The sequence below is a fragment of the Crassostrea angulata genome, chromosome 1, assembly GCF_025612915.1.
Source record: "Crassostrea angulata isolate pt1a10 chromosome 1, ASM2561291v2, whole genome shotgun sequence".
In the NCBI taxonomy this organism is placed as follows: domain Eukaryota; kingdom Metazoa; phylum Mollusca; class Bivalvia; order Ostreida; family Ostreidae; genus Magallana; species Magallana angulata.
The window spans coordinates 53,042,200-53,063,529 of NC_069111.1; the positions used below are offsets into that span (position 1 = coordinate 53,042,200).

The 21,330-nt window shown below is 32.0% G+C and overlaps 1 protein-coding gene across 7 annotated transcripts; it reads left to right on the forward strand.

The window, feature by feature from the left end:
* Nucleotides 1-675: 675 nt before the first annotated feature.
* LOC128174539 (uncharacterized) lies at nt 676-21,068 on the forward strand. Of its 7 annotated transcripts, XM_052840092.1 has the most exons (22): nt 676-758; nt 1,419-1,577; nt 2,490-2,801; nt 3,913-4,038; nt 8,813-9,100; nt 9,994-10,269; nt 10,370-10,684; nt 10,933-11,058; nt 11,395-11,697; nt 12,110-12,412; nt 14,208-14,468; nt 14,579-14,602; nt 14,827-14,933; nt 15,023-15,087; nt 15,173-15,402; nt 15,946-16,048; nt 16,321-16,343; nt 16,685-16,811; nt 17,593-17,765; nt 17,937-17,964; nt 18,139-18,177; nt 20,929-21,068. In XM_052840092.1, the coding sequence occupies exons 2-21, from the start codon at nt 1,460-1,462 to the stop codon at nt 18,155-18,157; spliced, it is 3,327 nt and encodes a 1,108-aa protein (XP_052696052.1). In that variant the 5' UTR covers nt 676-758; nt 1,419-1,459; the 3' UTR covers nt 18,158-18,177; nt 20,929-21,068. The 7 variants fall into 7 exon arrangements, 5 of the variants coding, with proteins under 5 accessions (XP_052696052.1, XP_052696048.1, XP_052696032.1 ...); XR_008242583.1 differs by lacking the exon at nt 17,937-17,964 and having other exon boundaries at nt 17,992-18,177; XM_052840088.1 differs by lacking the exons at nt 17,937-17,964; nt 18,139-18,177 and adding an exon at nt 17,992-18,050.
* The last annotated feature ends 262 nt before the right edge of the window (nt 21,069-21,330 follow it).

A 21,330-nucleotide genomic window follows, 5' to 3' on the forward strand; every position in this document is an offset into this window, starting at 1 on the left:
GTTCTGAAGATTAACATTTCAGAAAGGCTTCCGGGTTTATAGACTTGAAATGAGATAACTTTAAATGACAAAATAAACCCTTCTAACAATCTTATCAATGCTTACTTTCCTAACCGCAAATAACGACTGTAACTAAGAGACGAAAACCAATCAGTACGTTTAAATTTCTGATTGATTACTCTGCAAATTTACTTTTTCGAAATACATTTTTATTATAAAAACTTAATGCAACTCATGTTATCACTTTGAGTGAAAAAAAAATCAAAATTCACCCAAAATAAGTTTAGCTGCAACGAAAGTTAAACACATCTGAATAAAATGTCCCAATAAGGTAAAAGAGCAATATGAGTTCAATAAAAAAAGTTTTTATGAAGTATAAACGTAATGCAGTATTTTTATTTTGAGTAGGATATGATGTTGAGAATTCATATATCAAACATAATTAGTTAATTTTTTCCAAATTCAATACAATACATGTAATCAGGTGTGTATACTCTCATAGAGGAAAGTCAGATATATTTGCATGTATTCCAAATTATCTTAGGTGATTTCTTGGAACAAAAAAAAGTTCTTAAACTAAACTTATCTTTGGTATCTTCCGCTTTCTTAACCCAACCTTCAAAGTGCTAGTGCCTGATTTCTGATAGGGTCTATCTTATCAGCTCTGCATTTATTGGCCAATCTTGTCAACATTGATTCTTAAAACGGACTATTTCTGTCATTTTTTTTTTTTAGAGGAATTCAACTACACGATTAAGGTAGTTATTAGAGTTTATTAAATGATAGATATAGCAAAAAAGTTATTCTAAAATGTAGAGTTAATTTAATTTTAAAATGATAATGATTTTTTTCAATCAGTGAATTTATTTATTATGATGAGCCGTTATGCGTTATTTTATTTTACCGTCCTTTCAAGCATATCTTTTACAGTTTTATGCTTAATCATGATGATAAATTTAACAATATGGTAGGAGATTACTATGCAATTCTGTGGGATTTGCACACGCAAAGTATTTTGAAATTAAGCATTCAAAATAACAAAGTTAAGTAGTAATCGGCAATTCAAATATTTTGTGTTCAGACATGAATATGTAAAATATAAATATCAATAAAGCGTGACAGATGTTTTATTGTAAACATTTCAGCACATGTTTCTAAATCTTTGAAAATATGATTTTATTTTTATGATTGCCAACTCATTTATGATACAAATCGGTGAAATGTTGAAAAGATTATCCGTCCATTTAGCAATTGTTAAAACCAATTTAAATATTAGTTGAAATAATATCGTTATATCATGTTATGCTTAGCTAAATATGCTTTGACGTTATGCTAAGCTAAATATGCTTTGACGAATAAGATTTAAATGATTTCCTATGAGATTCCAAAAATGATAAACCATTTTTATAATTTATCAGATGTAAATAGATATAAATTTCATTCCACCTGGACAGCCAGAATGAATTATCATCGCATGTCAATTATATTTGTCCTCTTTGGAATTGTTTACCTTCTGAGTGTTAAAGTGACAAATGGACAGCAGACCAACTCGCAGGACTCAACAGGAAGCAATCATTGTACGATTTTTACATTTTGTTTTTTGATTTTGTATTAATTATCAATAAATTAAGCTTAAATAGTTAATTTTAAAAAAATAAATACATGGAACGTTATTGATTTCGCGTAACAAGGTATAAGGCTCATTATAAAAATGTATTGTTAGCTTTTTTCTTTTAACAATTTGATATTTCTTTCTCTATGTTATTAACATCAAACTCGTATGGCAAAATGTAAAAAAGAAGACATTAAATCAGGTATCAATAGTATGTCTCTATATTATGTGAAAGGAATGTTCATTTAATAAAAAAGAAGGAAAACTGATTTTTCTGTTATAGGGACATGGACACAATTTGAGCTCAAAAATGTCAGATTCATTTTCAGTATTTAGAATAGTATATTTGGACATTTTAATGATTTGTCAAAATTTGAAAGTTAAATATTAAGTAATCAGCACAATACAGAGTTCGAATACTTTGTTATGTTAAAAATCTTATGAACGAGTCTTTTAATTGTTTACATATGTGTGATATTGGTATGATTCAATCAAATGTTGCTTTTTTGTTCATAATATTATTTATAAACACATAGGGTCAGTTTATCTAGTTTGGCTTGAGTTATTTTGTCACAGAAAGGGTAGATTCTGTAGTATTATTTGAAAACAAAACTCGAGGTATGTATATATAACTATGATTTTTGACCTTTGCATCTCTCTTGTAACTTGGCTTCCAACATTCAAATATTAGTCAATTATTCAAAATGCGCAAGTAAACAGTTTTAAATAAAAATATATGAAATTTCAATAAAAAATCGTGTGTAGGTCCCTTTACACCTAGTTCAATTTTAGCATGATATAATCAATTCTCGTTTGAATATATTATTAATCAACATTTTAAAATACGAGTATTTATGTAATATTCATTTTTTTCTAGCGTGCCCTGTGTTGATACTTTATCCAAGTTTTCTATATGCCACCTTTGGGAAGAGAGTTAACTTTACAGGAACGGTAGAAGCCAAATTAGAATATCCCATAGAAGGACTATGGCAAAGACTGCAAAATGGCGTCCTTCTCAAAAGTATAAACCAAGATGAAAAAAAGTATCTAGACACCAATGCGTTGGCTCCATCTCAACTCGTGATAAATAATGTTGACTTTGACGACGAAGGAGAATACCGGCTACAAGTCAGGATATCTACCGGCTGGTGCTCAAGCAACACCGTTCGTCTGCAGCATGTCTACGGAAGTTTGTGTTATGTTTACTTGCTACTACAGTTAACTCATCATTAAATAATAACACTTAATGTCCTTTAAACTAAACTCATGCTTGAACTGACCAAACTTTTCACAAAAATGGCAAACTGGTACTTTAACAAAACATTGTTATTTAGGGGCAAACACTTGGTGCGGGTATTACTGTCTCATGACAGCATCTAGTATATTTTATTAATCTTAAATTCCCTAAAATTTGAATGATGAAAGGGAACACGATAGCAAAAATTAATAGTTTACAAAAAAAACTTGGCCTGCGTATTTAAAATTGCAGTAAAGTGTGACTCAAACATAAAAACATGGGAATTGAAATAAAACTCACTTAACAGCGACCAGCCTTTTATTACTTAACACCAAGACACGACAGGGACTTTTTAATTTTTTATGATGCAATCTCTAAGATTTCCATCCAAAAAGTCAAAGGTTTATGAAAACTTTAACAATATAACGCTTCTCCACATACTCCACACAATGTTTTTGCTTTGATAGATGAACAGCAACTTAATGTACATCCATATTCACCATAAGCATCACAAAGTAATTCTGTACGATTCTTATTTACTCTATTGACTTCGTTTTCATTCCTCTTCTGGACACTATTCAGAGATGTAATGTTGCCCCTTAGTGAATACTGACGCGCACTCTAATGCTGTATAAGAATTTAGAATGTGTGGAAGTTAGGGGTCATATTTGTAGGAAATATAGATGGTGTTTAAATGATGTAAATGGAAATATAAATGGTGTTTTAAGAGGTATTTGCGAAAATATGTCATAAAATTCGTTTAATGGCCATGATTTAACCATTCTGACAACTTAATTTAAAATTTGTATTATTATTTATCGTTCTTGTCTTTGAAAAAAATATTCCAAATGAATAAAAACAATAGATTTACAGAACTTATATAAATGTCAAATAAAACAGTGTTGCAAATTGGGTGAAAGATTGATCATATAAAACTAATGGAAAATAGGATTGTATATTGAGTAATTAAGATCGATACGTTACATCTTTTTGAATAAAATGATAAACACTATATGTTTATTTTTTGCTTAGTCTTAAACAATATATATATTTTTTTCTTTAGTTTTGGATTACAATGCCAGTTGCAACAAGACCAGGGAATGTGATGAAAGAAAACATTTACAGTGTTCACGCAAAACATGTCTATGCTACGATTCGTACTATCCATTCAACCAAACATGTTTTCCAAGTAAGTTATAGAAACTGACTTTAGATTTATCAACCATGTATCTACTGATAAAAAAATGATAATACCAAAGACTTACTGTTAATGAAAATTCTATATTAGATTTTAAGTCTTTAAGAATATAAAAATATACTTTTACCTGTTCCATATATTCATCGGCATAGCTCGTTGGAGTCACATCTTTAACGTTTCTCTCTCATTCAATTCGATGCTTATTCTTATACGATAGATTTGATAATGATTGTATGTAAGAACACAGTAACCAATTTTGTTTATATTTCATACATGGAAACGCATCAATACACTAAAAACTTAGGCTTAATATGGGAAAACACAACAAAGCATATATACATTGAAGTACTTCTATAATAATGTTTTCACCACTAATATTAGCTATCAAAGATGTATACCAACATTTGTTATTTGGTCATTCTTTCATTATCAGAATTTAAAAAATGGTAAAGTTATTGGTATGGAAACTGAGGAAAATTTTATTCGATTCTTTATCAGCTCAAATGAGTTGCTACTTCAACTCTACATATATGTCGACATCATTACATCATATATAATTTTTTTTTTTTTAATAAAAATTGACATCTATTGCTAAAGTAACTAACCAATTAAAGAAGAAAACCCCCAAACTTAAAGGTAAATTTGATGTATACATGCGTCATTGTGGATTTTTTTTAATAATTTGAATCTATTTTTGTAATCAACGCACTAAACTATGCATTTATAAGATAATAAAACGATGGATTGGTAGGCAGCACAGAAGTGTTGTTGCTATGGAAATTCATATAATATAGACAATTATAGAAGAAGAGAGTCTTAAATTTTAAAACTTAATGAAACAATTATAATTTTAATGAATATTAAAGTTCCTTTCTCAAGATGTTTTAAAGTTGAGCAAACTTGGTTTTTTTCAGGAAAAAAAATGAATAAGATCCATATGAAAATGTCTCAAATTACTAGCATTTTCCTTTTTTCAGCTTGGTGTCGTAGCAACAAATCTCATTTTTTTTTTGTTTTAGCTCGCCTGAGCTGAGAGCTCAAGGAAGCTATTCTGATCACATTTTGTCTGTCGTCCGTCCGTCGGTCCATCCTCCGTCTGTCCGTTCGTCCGTCTGTGAACTTTTTTACATTTTGAACTTCTTCTCTAAAACCGCTCGGCTAATTTCAACCAAATTTGGCCCAAAGCATCCTTATGGAATGTCAAATATAATTGGCAGATATGAAAGACCGATCTTTATTGAAAGCGGAGAAAACCTCGAAACAGTAGAAAAAAGGGGTGCATTTTTAAAAATCTTCCTTTCAAGAACTGAGTCAAATTACGTAATTAAGCATAAATAATCCTAATGGCAAAGAAAATATTATACTAAAACGAGATGTTTTGTTTGAAGCAGCCATGTTGGACATATGAAAACGAGTCGATCTTACAAAGATGAATTTGTTTTGTGTGCAACAGTTTGCGTGCGAATGGAACCTTTGAAACATGCAAGATACATTGCTGCCGAATTTGTGAAATAAATTCAGGTTAAATATTTCAATGCGTTAACAGTTTTTACATTTGACGTTAGATTGGTTTGATTTCCGTTTCATTTTCACTATTTATGCTTTTTAACATGAGGAACAATCGCCTGTATTCTGTAATTTTTACGTATCAAATCAAACATAGACTTAGGTAAATCAGACAATCGACTGTTTACCAGCGCAAAACAATCTGATGTATTAACAAAGTACTAAAATACAAGTCATACTATGATCTTTTGCGTAGTGGTTGATTCATGCAATGTGTTTTGTTGAGATGATTAGCATTTTCTCGAGTTTATTTAGTTTAAGCAGACTTTAATATCGCTGAAGGAAATATGTAGGTATATAATATTTGATTCATTTTAAAAAATCAATAGTTTGCTTTATTTTTAGTGCATGTTTCTTCTATTTAATTGTTCATAATTATTATTTTCTAACCATATTTGAGTGTTAAGCTTCGTATTATAAGCAAGATACAGAGCTTTGCTCAAAACCCTATGTTTGTACACATATCCGAGGCCATTCTTTTATTTTTTACTTTTAAATGCTTAATAGGAAATACCATTTAAAAATGAAACGAATAAACTCATGTGATCAAAATATGACTCAAATCTAGCAGAATCGTGGGCTGTGTACCTTGCTTATAATTCTACGATTGACGCTAAAATTTTGGTTGATCATTAGAAATGTCTCGCTGAACGTTAAATACTTGTACAAAGAAATTAAAGTATGATATGCAGTAACCCCCCCCCCCCCCCCCCCGTTTATACGATAAATCAATATATGAATTCTACATCAATTTTGATAATTTTTTTAGACAGTAGTTAATAAAAACGACACCGTTAAAACAGTTTCCATAATTCTGACACAGTTTGTTACGGGGATAAAGGCATTGTCGTTATTACTAATATAATATTACAGCGGAAAATTATCCTGGTTTGTAGCTATTTGCTGTTTTTGAATGAAGATGAAAATAATGGATAGGCCATATTAAAAAAAGATATTTCATGATTAGTATTCTAATTTTAAGTTAAATGAAAAAAAATCCTTTGAATTTCTGTTAAGTTTCCATATTAACGCTTTATATAACTAAAATATAAATGTTGTTGGTTGAAATCTCACAACTTTTCTCATTATATATTCTTCTACAGAAAGCCTTTTTTATTTCCATTGCTCATTATTTTCCTCAAATAAGCTGTAATATGCTATAATTTGGCCAGTATTCTCTGTTTATATGACAACGGGACCACATAGCAACTATAAAAATTGTGTAAAGGTCTCTTCTCATCATATTTGATCAAACTATAAAGTAAGAAGAAAATTTATGTGCGATCACTGAAATTGGATTCTTTCATAGAGTTGATACTGAGCTTTTCCCAGTCATGATCCTAAGCATTGGGAGGCAGATAAGGAGGAGGGGGGACAAGATAAAGAATTTTTAATTGATATCCTTACGGTAGTAATACATAATTGTTTAAAGAAAATAGAGATTTTGATTTGTTGGAGTTTTAAAATTACTAGAATGATGCTGTTCCGGTTTACTCATTTAACGTTAGTGATACATAATTATTGAAAGCAAATAGAGATTGGTTTTCATTGTTGGAGTTAAAAAAATGCTGAAATGAAACAATGTTAAAAACATTTTTTTAACATGTTGGTATTATCATATTGATAAGAATCTATTCAGAAAATAACCAGTTAAGGATTACGTTTACTCAGGGGCGAAAAAAAATCCACTAATAGGAACGAAAAACTACTTATTCTACATTGTAGCCCCACTATTGTGGTGTTATATTTCACTTTCAAATAACTAGGTCAATGACCTTCTTTTTCTGCTAGTGACCTCTGAATATTTTTCGAAAAAATTGTCAAAATTTGTCAAAATTGTTCACCATTTTCAAGGATTTCTTTATTTTGTAATTATTAGAAATAATAAAACAATTTGTAGGTTGGGAAATGATAAAATACGAATAGCTTTACTTATTTTATATTTGACTGAATCGTTTTAAGCTCATATTTTAAGTTTAATTTAGTCCGAATTTCCTCTATCAGTTTCCAAAATTGTACCCATTTTGACCGAGTTTTTAAAAAAATCTGACTAATAGAAGCTCCAAACCATTGATTGCCTAAAACTGTTTTAGTTTTCTGTATTATGTTGACATTAACATTATATGAGGTCAATGATCAAAATTTCGAGATATTTTATCTTGAATCGATTTTATGTATTTTAAAGATTTTTCCAATCGCGTGCCAGCCAGTGATATAAATTTATAGACGAGTAAATACAACCATAAAATATGCAAAATGATATGAAAAAACATATAGAAACTTAACTTTTGCAAATACATTGCAACAGAAAGTTTTTAAGAGAAAAAAAGAAAATGAAAAAATTAGTCCGAATTTCCTCTGTTTCAATATTAATCTACCTTTGTCGGAGCATATCTTCCTCAAATAAACAAATCATGGATATCAATATCGATATTTGTTAATAACGTTGTTATTTTGTGTTTTTAAAACAACTTTGTACTTCAGATATTGAACTTTGTAAAATATTTTTTGAAATCTCAAACCCTGAGTAAACGTAATTCTTAAAACATATTTTTTTTTAGTTTAATTGAACAAAATGTCATATTAATGATTTTTAAAGCAATATATGGCTTTAACCAAAATATTGTTTGGCGAGAACTCGCCTTAATTTTGTAGATTTATGCACATTGTACACAAGTGTTATATTCAGACATTGAATAGTAACCCCAGCTACTTGTTAAGATTAACATATTTTAAAGATCTATATAGAAGCGATTCATTCTTTAGAAAATAAAGTCAATAAATCAATAAATTAATATGATTAGTAGCTACAACACAAACTTCAAATTAGGTAAAACAATAACATTCGGGCGTTAGAGGGGTTTGATTTGTTTAAACAAATATCTTCTAGTAAAAACAAACCTTATAAGAATTTCCATTGTCGCGAATAAATGAGAAAAGACCAGACACTGACAACCACGTATCTCCTGACAGCCTACATTGTATACACATTTCCAAAACATAACATTATAGGTCGTCAAGAAATTTATTGCTGACTTGAGTATTATCAAAAGAACTAAATAATTTTGCAATGTGGACACAAAATTTGCCGCTTTACTACTTTAAACACCCCATGCAAGCAGCCACTGGTCGGAGTTTGGTAACTGTGACAGAGGCATTTTAATGACATAAGGCATAACATTTTTTATTTTTTTTACAGAGTCAGACTTATGTGCACCAATTTACAATTACAACATTAGCGAATTTTCAATGTACTTTAAATGGACCCAACCTACGCATTCTGATCTAATACAAAACTATGCAGTCAGTATACGGCACAGCAACGGAACATCTATAACCAGTAAATCGGTCGGCAAACAGACGAGCTTCACCTTCCCATATAACTTTATACCTGGTTACAAATATTATGTCAAGATTGCATCCAATGTACAGATTCATCAACCGAGCGAACAATTTATTGAGAACAGTGAACTGGGAATAGTTTTAGGTAAGATTTATTTGAAAATATTGTGAACAAATTTTCAAAATAAAATTCGACAACTTTTTTTTTCAATGATTGAATAGCCAGCTCCTATCACTTTAGTTGACAGATTATCAGATGTGAATACATAACAAAATTTTACCAAAACTAATAGCAGCAAAGCACACGACTTTTCAACACTTTATTCAACCATTCCCCACGATGAATTAAAGTCCAGGCTTTTTGACATCATTGATAGCCGCCTCTTCACTAAAGACGGATCTCGATACGCAAGGACATGCTCTACGTATGAACAATTATTAAAACGCGGCAAGCTACTGACAACGATTTGATAAAACAAGATTATCAACCAATTCGATTGCAGTCATCATTTTGTAAGTTCTATAGTCAATACAACGACAATGTATGAAAATACAATCTTCCGCTACCTCGAATGCTGACTGACGTTTTTCATTTTTATTGTTAGGCCATTATTAATCACCGAATTGCATACGGGTTTTTCATTTTTCCCGATTACGACAAAAATCACACAGCGGGTGTGACCGGTCAACAGAGGATGCCCACTCCTCCATAGCACCTGCTCCTACCTCTAAGTTTTGTAGCGGTCCATGTTTGCTTCGCTCATGTATTGTGGTTTTCTTTTGGATTGTTGATTTTGAACACTGTTCGTTAACACCACATTTAATGTTTTATTTTGTTTTAAAGTGTATGTATTATACATATCCACAGATGACAATAAGTTAAAGGTTTTCCAGGTATGAAGACAAAACCATTTTATAAACATTTCCTGTTATTGATAGATACATTATGTAAGCCGCTGTTTTCATCTAGAAATTAGAATATGTGAGTGTATAACATAATATAATATTATATGCAGCATTTACTTTTTCTCATCGTAGCTCCCTTACCCCCTGGTCCCATAGATAGAAACGTTAGTAACTTTCATCCAGAAAAGCTACATCTGAAATGGACTGTCCCTATAAACAACACGAGGGTTGATTCCTACCAAATAACTATCAGTGATCAACATTCAACCATCATCACTTCATACCCTTCATCCAATGATCTGGAGGTCTCCAAGAGATTTCAACCAGGTACAAACTACACGGTAAAACTATACACAAGAAGTTACGGAAGTTACAGTCCACGGTACACGGAGGAGATTCAGACTCTGCGTAAGTTTACTGCTTTTATATCTACATATGACATTGTGACCTACTTGTTGATGAAGACTTTAACAATCTTAAGATTTCATATATTTTTTGACACCACAAGGCACTCCCCTATTGACGATCAGTCCTTCCGGTTGGCCTGACATACCTTATCTGTCGAACTTAGAGATCCAGTGTATAATAAGAAACATCTCTGATTTCCCTCCGACATTGGAGACAAAATGGCAAAGAAACAAGCTAGACATCAACATATCAGATGCGATGTACAATGGCAGCTCTCTTGATTTGATTAACCCAAAACTTGTCATCAACCGGATATACTTTGACCGAGATGATGATGTGCGTTATCAATGTATGGCACAGAATTCGGAGGGATGGGGTTCTAGTCTCTCCGATATTCGTATTGATGTCAAAGGAAGTATGTCATTTTAAAGTAATCATACAAATATAACCCATTACAATCAGGGTAAAAAGTCACCCATAATTTACATTGAAAAATGATTATGTAGTAAATCTGATTATAATTGTTGCTGAAGTGAAATAAAGCATAATTATAAAAAAAATCTGATTATAATCACTAAATTGTTTTAGAACATCCAGTAGTTTTTTAAATCTGGAAAAAAATTACTTATGGTGGATTACTTACATTCAGTTGTTTTGTTCCAGGTATAAAATTTCTGAAGTCCTGTAATTACAGCAGAGAATGTCTGTATGGTGCCCATTTAACGTGTAGTAACAAGCATTGTTTATGTAGCTACAACTATTACCATAAAAATGGAGTTTGTTACTATAGTGAGTATTTTTCGTTACTTGTTTGTTAGATTATTAGAAAAACACTCGATAAGATTCTAATTACTTGTAAAAACTCTAAATAATTTTAAGAATACCATTTAGATTGTTAGATTAAAACAAAGCACTGAACTAAACAATTGCTTTTTCTGTGTACTCAGAATTGTATAAAATTTAAATGCTACATAAACGTAAATATATAATCAATTGTTTGTGTTCCTTAAATAAATTATACTTGATACTAGAAGTAAAAATATAAACAAATCGTTATACAAAGGGGATTTTTATTTCAAGTTGCTTATTATTACTGCATCTTATCTCTTTGTTTTCTTTATACAGGGAATTATTTACAAGCACATAACGTAGGCATCGAAAGTACAGCATGTGATATTTCCATAACCTGGAACCATCCTTCTCAGCATGCAGATCTTGTGACCGGATACGAAGTTTACCTACAAGAGAAAAACGGAGACGGATGGAAGTCGTCAGAAAAGGTTTATGCCGGAAACCACACGTCATATATATCACCGTGCACACTACAATCAGGACGACTATATAGGATATATATCCGTTCTTTAGTTCTACTTAGCAATCCAACACAAAAAATAACCGTAGCTACATCATTCTACGAAACTATTTTAGGTATCTTTTTTACATATCTATACTGTAAATTCCTTATTTTACGCGAGCACTTAATTCCGCGATTCTTCTGTTTTGTGTCAAATTGCTAGTATATAAAATCGCGATCGCCAATTTGTTGTTATAATTTCCTATAGGTTCAAACTTGTCTGAGAAATGAAAGCGAGACTTTAAATTCCGCGCGAGGGATGCCTCTCGCGATTTTTCGCGGAAATTAATTCCTCGCGTTTAATTAAGAATCTACAGTATGACTTTCTATTTTTTTAATGAATTTTTTAAAATAAAATATGGTACATTTTATAAAAAAAAAATCATAAAATTTCAAATAAATCTGTATATATCATGGTTTCCTTTATAACATACCGGTATAATGAATTTGAATTGAATAAAGCTTCTTGTGGATTTTTACTTATAGAGCCACGTAAACCTGGTGCAATAGTAACCAATTCAAGTAACTTCTCTGCTGATGGAGTTCACCTCGTATGGGAAGAGTCTGATGGATTTGTCAACCGATATATAGTTAAAATTGATGACCATGAACAGGAAACGTTAGATAAAAAACCAACGATAGACTGGGACCAACTTTTACTTCCGGACACATTGTACAATGTCACAATAACAGCGATCAGCTACGGATTTACAACAAATTATTATCATTCTTACGGACGAAGACTGAGTCTTCCAGCTATTTACTGGATAGAAACATCGAGTGTAATATGTAAGCTTCACTATACTTTCTTCAGTATTAAGTCAGCTTTTTTGAAAACAATTAATTAGGTCACCTGAGTCACGCAGGTGACCTATTGCAAATTGTTTTCGTCCACCGTCGTGCGGTGTGCGTTAACAATTTTATATATTTAATTCCTTAAAAACTACAAGGTCAATTATTACCAGTTTGGTGTGAAGCATTTCTATGGTAAGGGCAATCTGAATTGTAAAATTCATGCCTCGTCCAACTCTGGGACTCCACAGGTGGTGTCAACCATGCCAAATAAAGACTCATTTTCAAAAAATTTCTCCTCTATGAAGCCCTCTACCTTAATTGTGAAATTCATGGCCCCTGGGTTAAGTTGTCAGGCTCTAGGGTGAAGCCAATATAGCCAAATAGTAAAAATGTATGGAAATATCAGGTAATCGTCTTCTCTACTCCCATATATATTTGTTAGAAATTAATTGCATTGTTATAATGTCCATGAAGTGTTTTGCCTAAATTATAAAAATTTATGATCCCTGGAACAGGGTTTAGGCCCTAGGGTGGGGCCAATATAACCAAAGAGTGAAAATGTATATTATCTTAGAAAACCGTTTTTTTCTGCATCCTTTTTTCCCACACTGGGGGGAAACTGAATGCATGGTTATCATGTCCTCGAACTCCTCTACCCAGATTGTGAAATTCATAGCCCTCGGGTCAGGATTCAGGCAGTGGGGGGGGGGGGGGGGGGGTGGAGTGGGCAAGATGGTCATACAGTGTTAATTCCTACAATGTTGAAGAAAACTTATTCTCTACTCTCACAGATATATAAGAAAAGCTGACTTCATGTAAACCAGGAAGTCCTCTACTAAAAGTGTTAATTTCATGGCCCCTAGAGTATGGGTTTTTACTCTAGGGTGGTACCAAAATGGATGTAAAGTGGCGATACATATAATATTTTAATATTGTCTTTTCTTCTCCAACACACCTGTGAGGAAAACTAAATTTATTATTTTGTACACCAGGAAGTCCTCAACCAAATTATAAATTTCATGTCTCCCGCGAGGCTGGGCTTCTGACTATAGGGTGGGGCCAAAAAAATCATATAGTGTTAATGCATATATTATGTTTTAAAAAATCATTTTCTTTACTTTTGCTGATACTAAAAAATCAAAGTACATATTAAGAAAGAAAATATATCCACCCAACAAAATTTTGAATGTCATTTCTCCCGATAGAGGGTTTTGAATCTAGGATGAGACCAAAACACTCATATAGTGTATAGGGTAGGGTTCTTATGGTGCGGCCAATATGATCATTTAGTGTTAATGTATATAAAATGTTTAAAAAATGTCTACTGACGCAAAATAAAAATTGACTGCTTATTTAGAAAATAAAGCATTAATCTGTCATTTTTGATTATATTTCATTTCAACTACATGCAAGACAACGGTTATTGCTTTGAGGGAGTTATATATTGCACCTTTTCAATATCAGTTCATATTTTCTATTATGATTTTTAATTTTTCGCTAACATTATAGGTTTCATAGTTCTGTTTGAAAGATTCCAGGCAGAGAGGTGGTCGTCATTACATTATTGTAATTTTTCTGCTCGAGAATGAAACTTAATTAAATGCATACATGAGACTCCTCGTCAAAATGGGTATGGGCATTGGTATTCAGGTGACTGTTTAAGCCTATTGCCTCTTGTTAGTTTAATATTTTTATATTTTTCTTATAATGACAATAGTTTGTCTTAATACTATTGATCAAACAAATGATAAGACATAAAGGTTTATTCTTGAAATCAATTATACTTCAGCGTGTAATGGATTTATAACAGAAGACCAATGTAGAGAAGCATGTTCCTGCTATATGAACAATACCGATATATGTAATTCTGTGACGGGAGACTGTCAGTGTAAGACAGGATGGAAGGGACACAACTGTTCAGAGGACGTGGACGAATGCCAGGAAAACCTGAGAAGGTGCGACACCAGGTTGTATCAGGTGTGTGTCAACTCTCTTGGGTCATCACACTGTGAATGCTTGTACGGAGGACAGAACCTCACCCTGTGTAAACGTAAATAAGAATATTTACTTATCTCATTCACTAATTCCTGAAGATAATAACAATCATATCTATTTATCATTTTATGACATTATTAAATGATATTTTCTTTCATTATACAGAACCAAGACCTCCAAGTAAAACAAGTAAGATTTCAAAAATTGCATGTACCGGATCATACAAGTGTTTTTCTGAGTTTTCTGTTATGAACATTAGGCGCTTTATTTTAAATAATGACACTTTCACTTAATATTCCTAGCAGACTTCAATCGCCTTATTAATTTATCGAATAATACGAATTCTTATTTCTAGTAAAACAAAATGGTTTGTCATGAACAATTTGCTATAACCATATTTTTTCTATTTTTAGACCTATCTGAGATAAAGATTAATACAGAAACTACATTTGACATTGACATAAGTCGAGAGGAGTTTTTAGAAAATAGCACTGAATGGCAAAACGAGTTCACGTCATCGGTAATAATGAGGTCGAGTTCGTGATAAAACTGCTAAATATTTTATCGTACATCTTTCTGCTTTGACACTTTGTTTTTTTTTCAACTTAGTTAAAAAAGTTCTACAAAGAAGAAAACGTGCGTGGGTTGATTGACATAATTATCCTGTCCATTCGGTAAGTTCTATAAAATTTCATACTTGTACATTTCATGCCTTTGTTTTACAAACAATGTTGCTCATCTTTTTCATGTTAATTCTAGCCAGCTCATGCCTCTCGTTGGTGGTCAAATAAGTGGACCAGTCCATATAAAGGCACTCATCGTAAACTACGAAATTATCGGATCAAAAGGGAAATCAAGCACATTGAAAGCGGATTTAGCTACATCAATGAAAGTCCTGTTAACAGGAGAAAAGAGCATTAGAGTTTTTGATAAAAAGCCAAAAGTTAACAGCATAGCAATAAAAGACCAAAATGGCAAAACGGTATCAAGTATGAATTTATGATCACGTGCTATTTTTTCTTACATGTATAATATCTTTTATATTTTAATTTACCTGTTCAAACGAACACAAACTATTAATCAACTAGAGCTCAAAACACCAGTATATAGAAACAGTTCGCCTGCGCGAGTGCTACAAACTTTATTAAATTATTAGTACAATCAACTCTTTTCGTTTTCCATCAACATTTCAAAATATAGAAAACATTTTATAAAGATCATTATCACCGATACAATAAATGGGGAGGGTCGGAGGGGTTCTGTTGCATGACAGGCAGCGACATATGTAATGACTTCTCCCACTTTAAGCACGCGCCCAGGTGACTTTCGATACGCCTGAGTAACTTAACCGACCAATTAGAGATATATATCGCATACCCCCTACTTCCGTCACAAAACCAACTCTGTCACTTTTTGGAAACTCCTCGCCGTTTGAAATCAAGTGCGATTATAATTAAAATTATCTATGAATATTATATAGATCATATGATCTTAATTCCATGTTTGTGTTTAATTTATTATTATAATAATAGATATTACAAAATCGTCTACGCCATGTGCATTATTGAAAGGCATTGGAGGTTCGTGTCCGAACGGAGAGATCTGTGACGATACCTATGGAATTGCCAAGTGTGTGTATGTATAAACATTTTAGTTTGAAAGTAATTTGTCAGCATTATTGATAAGTCAATTATTTAACTTGGTTAATTACCTTTTATTATAGCATTAAAAATTAATAGCGCTGATGACTTTCATTAGAAATCTGGAACTTTACTTTAAAAATTATCTTGGCTTATGATCTTAAAGCTATGTACACTGGTAGTAAACATTACAGGATAGGTATATGTTAATTGAGCAATTATGTTTTATTTTAATTATACTAACTTTATGTCAATGTTGCATTACAGCTTGGTCTCTAAAGCTTTGTCAGGTACTAGTTTAATTTTATTTCAAATTCTTTAATACTCTAATGTAGGATAAGGACAGTATTCATTAAAAAAATTTGAATAAAAAAAATGTTTGAGCCTCTTGAATTTATAATTTTTGTCAAAAATATATAGTGAGGGTTTTGTGTGTCTGCAATACATTGGAACACATTCTAATAAGCCCGGATTTACGGTGTATTTATTGTAGACATACTTCCTTCTTATATTTATGGCATCTATTACAGTTCGTTGGTCATAAAAATGTGTCTTGAGATAAACTTTTTACTTAGCTGTTACAATTAAAATTACCATTTTCGAACTAACATAAATTTTGCTTTTTTTTCAGACACATTAATCATTACCATTACGGTTGGAATTAGTGTACCAGTCTCAATAGCTGTATGTGCATTCTTAATGGTCTATCTATGTCGACAAAGAAAATCAAAGCAAACTGACGGTCATCTTACGGAAAGGTTAATATATTTTTACAGTACCTAACCATATTACACTATTTTTCTTGACAATACACGATCTCCCCCATCAGGTAACACCGATTTATTTATTTCCGATCTTCCCATGTTTTTCATTGAACCTCACTTAGAGTTACGTTTCCACATCTTCGGTGTTTTGGTTTATTCCAATCAGCTATAGAAATTTTCGGCTACTAAGGTTATTCATATTAATACAATCGTTTCTTCTCTTGACAATTGTTCTATTTTCGTTCAAATATAACGTGTGATCTTTCCTAAGCATAAACCTATGAACCTGTTTTTGCAAGAACCGAGAATTCGAGAAAAGAAATTCTTCATTATTTGTTTTTATACGGCCGCCAGGTTGCATACGATATTATGGACAAGTTCTGTGTATATATCGCTAATAATGCTTTATTTCTTTAAAATCAACATGCATTTTGTCATGTGTAAGTCAATATGAGTCTGTAAGTAATTGAGTTAAGTACTTTTAAAATTAGATTCTAGTTTTGTTGTGCAATTAAATGAGACACATATACATGTAATACATGTTTAACTATATATAATGCTGAATTTTAGACAATTATTTCCAAAACTTTTCATCAGAGCCTGGTGAGAATTATGTGTCATGAAATCACAATACTTGGTTAGGTTTCTGAAAACACTCTGTTTTTCATTGTGCCAAAAGTCAATAGGTGCTCGTGAATAAAGCTTAAAAAATAATAATAACTAATTTGTTCTTATCACATGTAAGATTGATAGAATAATTTGTAATTTATTTTAGAATTGAAAAATTGGAAACAAAATTGAGTAGTAATCCTTACTCAGCAGAGCCGAGATCAAACGACGACACTCAATCAGTTTATGAGTCCATAAACTCATGTGATCTGTACTCTAACGAGTATCTCGAGTTGGATGACGTTTCCCGCCATGTTTACAGCAATATGAAACATAATGGTAACGGAGATAGTTTTATTTCAAAGGTGTTTATTAATATCCAGAAAACAAGTTTGTCAATAACAGTAACTCAGAAAATTTACAAAACTTGAATCCTATTTTTACCTATTTCTTTAAGTCAACATAATCGTGTTCTAAATCAAAAAGTATAGTGATCTAATTCCTTTGCAGATTTGTCGAAATATAAAATTGATACAGTGTAAGTATATGTTTACGTATATTTTAGATATGGATTATGAGAATAACTCAGGTTATAATGTTCCTGCTAGAGAAACACAGTATCAGGTAATACAGAACATATCGTACCAAGTAAGATCACTTTTGTCTTGAAAATAATATTTAATTCCATCGTCTTTATTTACAATGAATGTAGAAACAGCAAAATGAGATGAGAAACGAAAGATCAACACGAGTATGTATGTTTACTTTAAATAAAAAGTATGTACGGACAATGAAAATTTACATTATAATTATTTGTTTATCATTAGATTTTATTAGCTCACCTGAGCTGAAAGCTCAAGTGAGCTATTCTGATCACATTTTGTCCGTCGTCCGTCTGTCCGTCTGTCCGTCTGTAAACTTTTTACATTTTGAACTTCTTCTCTAAAACTGCTTATCCAATTTCAACCAAATTTGGCACAAAGCATCCTTATGGGAGGGCAAATATAAATTGCAAAAATTAAAGTCCGATCTGTATTCAAAGCGGAGAAAACCTTGAAAGTGTAGAAAAAGGGGGGTGCATTTTTAAAAATCTTCTTCTCAAGAACTACCGAGGCAAATTCAACGTACTTTAGCATAAATTATCCTTATGGGAAGGAAAATATAAATTGCAAAAATTAAGGGGTAATTTTGTTTCAAATCGAAGTTATTACGAAAATAATAATAAAGGAAAGGCGTGTTTCAATCGGGCTCGGCATCCGGTAAAATGGGTAGGCAAGACTTGGCCTGGGCAAAACAAAAGATTGGCAGTTATTAATCTGCCAATCTCATTAAAATTTCGGGATATTTGATGGACTAGTATATTTGTATTCGCTGTAGATATTGCTGCAAAATAATGCGTATTTGGAATTGACGATTGCAGATCTGCCCCGGCATTTATTTTGCCACGGCCCGGGTTTGCATACCCATTTTACCAAGACTCGTATTCCATACTTCTAAAACGAGGTTCTTTGTTTAAAGCAGCCATGACATTATACGAAAAAGGGTCGATCTGACTATGATGAATTTGCTTGTTGTGCAACAGTTTGCATATGAAGGGAAGTTTTGAAACATGAAAAATATATTGGAGTAAATTGAGGCTAAATATTTCAATGCGTTGACAGTTTTCACACATGACGTTGGTGTTAGCTTGTTCTGATTTTCGTTTCGTTTTCATTATTTATGCTTTGTAACCTGGAAACTATCGTCTGTATTTCGTGATTTTTCGTATCAAGTCAATCAGAGACTTCGGTAAATCAAACAGTTACGTTAACTGTTTAACTGCGCAAATTAAGCAAAATCTGATGTAGGGGTACTGAAATACAATTCATTCTATCGGTAATTCGGCATTATCTTTTGCGTAATGGTAGATTAATGCAATAGGTTTTGTTGAGATGCTCGGCATTTTCTCTAGTTTATTCAGTTTAAATAGAGTTTGATATCGCTTACGGAAACATATAGGTATATCCATGTATATATATATATATGATTCATTTCGAAAAAATAAATTGTGTTCATTATTTGTTATACATGTAGTGCATGTTGTTTACAATTTCTATTTACTAACCATATTTGAGTGTTAAGCTTCGAATTATAAGCAAGATACAGAGATTTGCTCATAATTCTATGTTTGTACACAGATCTTAAAAGCTAAAGATTAAAAAAGTATAAAAAATTGTCAATATTTATTACGAAAGTTTTCAAAATCTGTTCTTCCAGAAACCCACTTATTGAATTGTGAACTTAACCTTTTTAGCTCACCTGAGGATGGGGCAACAATGGGGGGTCGAAGTTTAACATGAATATATAGAGTAACTCTTAAGAAATCTTCTTCTCAGAAACTAATCGGCCAGGAAAGCTGACACTTGTGTGGAAGCATCTTCAGGTAGTGTAGATTCAAAGATGTGAAAATCATGACCCCTGGGGGTAGGGTGGGGCCACAATGGAGGGTTCAATTTTTTTTACATATGAATATAAAAAGTAAATCTTTAAAAATCTTCTTCTCAGAAACTAATCGGTCAGGAAAGCTGACACTTGTATGGATGCATCCTTAGGTAGTGAAGATTCAAATTTGTGAAAATCATGACCCCCGAGGGTAGGGTGGGGCCACAATAGGGGATCGACGTTTTACATAGGAATATATACAGTAAATCTTTAAAAATCTTCTTCTCAAAAACTAATCAGACAGGAAAGCTGACACTTGTGTGGATGCATCATCAGGTAGTGTAAATTTTAAAGTTGTGAAAATCATGACCCCCGGGGGTAGGGTGGGGCCACAATGTGGGATCGAAATTTAACATAAGAATATATAGAGTAAATCTTTAAAAATCTTCTTCTCAGAAACTAATTCGCCGGCAAAGCTGGAACTTGTGTGGAAGCATCCTCAGGTAGTGTAGATTCAAAGTTGTGAAAAAAATGATCCCCAGGGGTAGGGTGGGGCCACAATGGGGGGGGGGTCAAAGTTTAACAAAGGAATATATAGGGTAAATCTTTAAAAATCTTCTCAGAAACGAATCAGCCAGATGATTCTTTATAATTGTTAAGACTTTGGCCCCAGGACAATTCGTTGGCCTCACGAGAAGGTTCAGAGTTTGATGTACGTTTATATCCCATATATAAACTATTGTTAGGGATCTTTTTTAGATCTGCAATACTCAACATATGATATGACTATAAAATCATCCTGTTAGAAAAGGGACTAATGATTATAAACATAAGAATATCCAGGGGAAAATGGATTTTATTTATACAGGATTTACATGTACATTGTCCAGATAGTTTGTATTATGACTCCATTGAGATGATTTTATCATACCTCTTGTTCCTCAGGTGAGCGATGTGGCCCATGGGCCTCTTGTATGTTATTGCTTCAAATTGTTTAATTTGTGATTTGATTTTATTATTACGTATCAATGTTATTCTGGTATATAAATTTTATACCGATAAGTTTATTTTACATCCCTAGCGTCATCAAGTGTATTAAAGAAAAACAAAGAGCAGAGAGTGTCATCAACGCAACAGTGTGTCTGCAGTATATCTACCTGTATATCCATATTTGTGTCTTATTTGCTTCTAGTATCTGATTAAACATAGATAATCAATGAATATTGTTTTGCCTTTTTTTTGGGGGGGGGGGGGGGTAGATATATTTCAAAAATTCTTGGACGTATAAACTGTGTTCTATTAAAACTGCAGAATTGATGATCCAACTTTCACACAAACTGTTTATGACGATTTAGATTCTCAATCATACGCGTCTGTTGTATTAATCTTCATTATATAACATTTTAATAGATTTTATAATGAATACTTTTTGACTTTGTAGTCATTTTATTTAAAAACAATTCACTTGATAGAAAATTGTTCG

Coding starts and splice junctions, on each gene's coding strand:
- LOC128174539 (XM_052840072.1), top strand. CDS start 1,460: ATGAATTATCATCGCATGTCAATTATATTTGTCCTCTTTGGAATTGTT. Junction 14,934..15,022: donor AAAACGAGTTCACGTCATCG/GTAATAATGAGG, acceptor TTTTCAACTTAG/TTAAAAAAGTTCTACAAAGA. Junction 16,812..17,592: donor GACGGTCATCTTACGGAAAG/GTTAATATATTT, acceptor AATTTATTTTAG/AATTGAAAAATTGGAAACAA.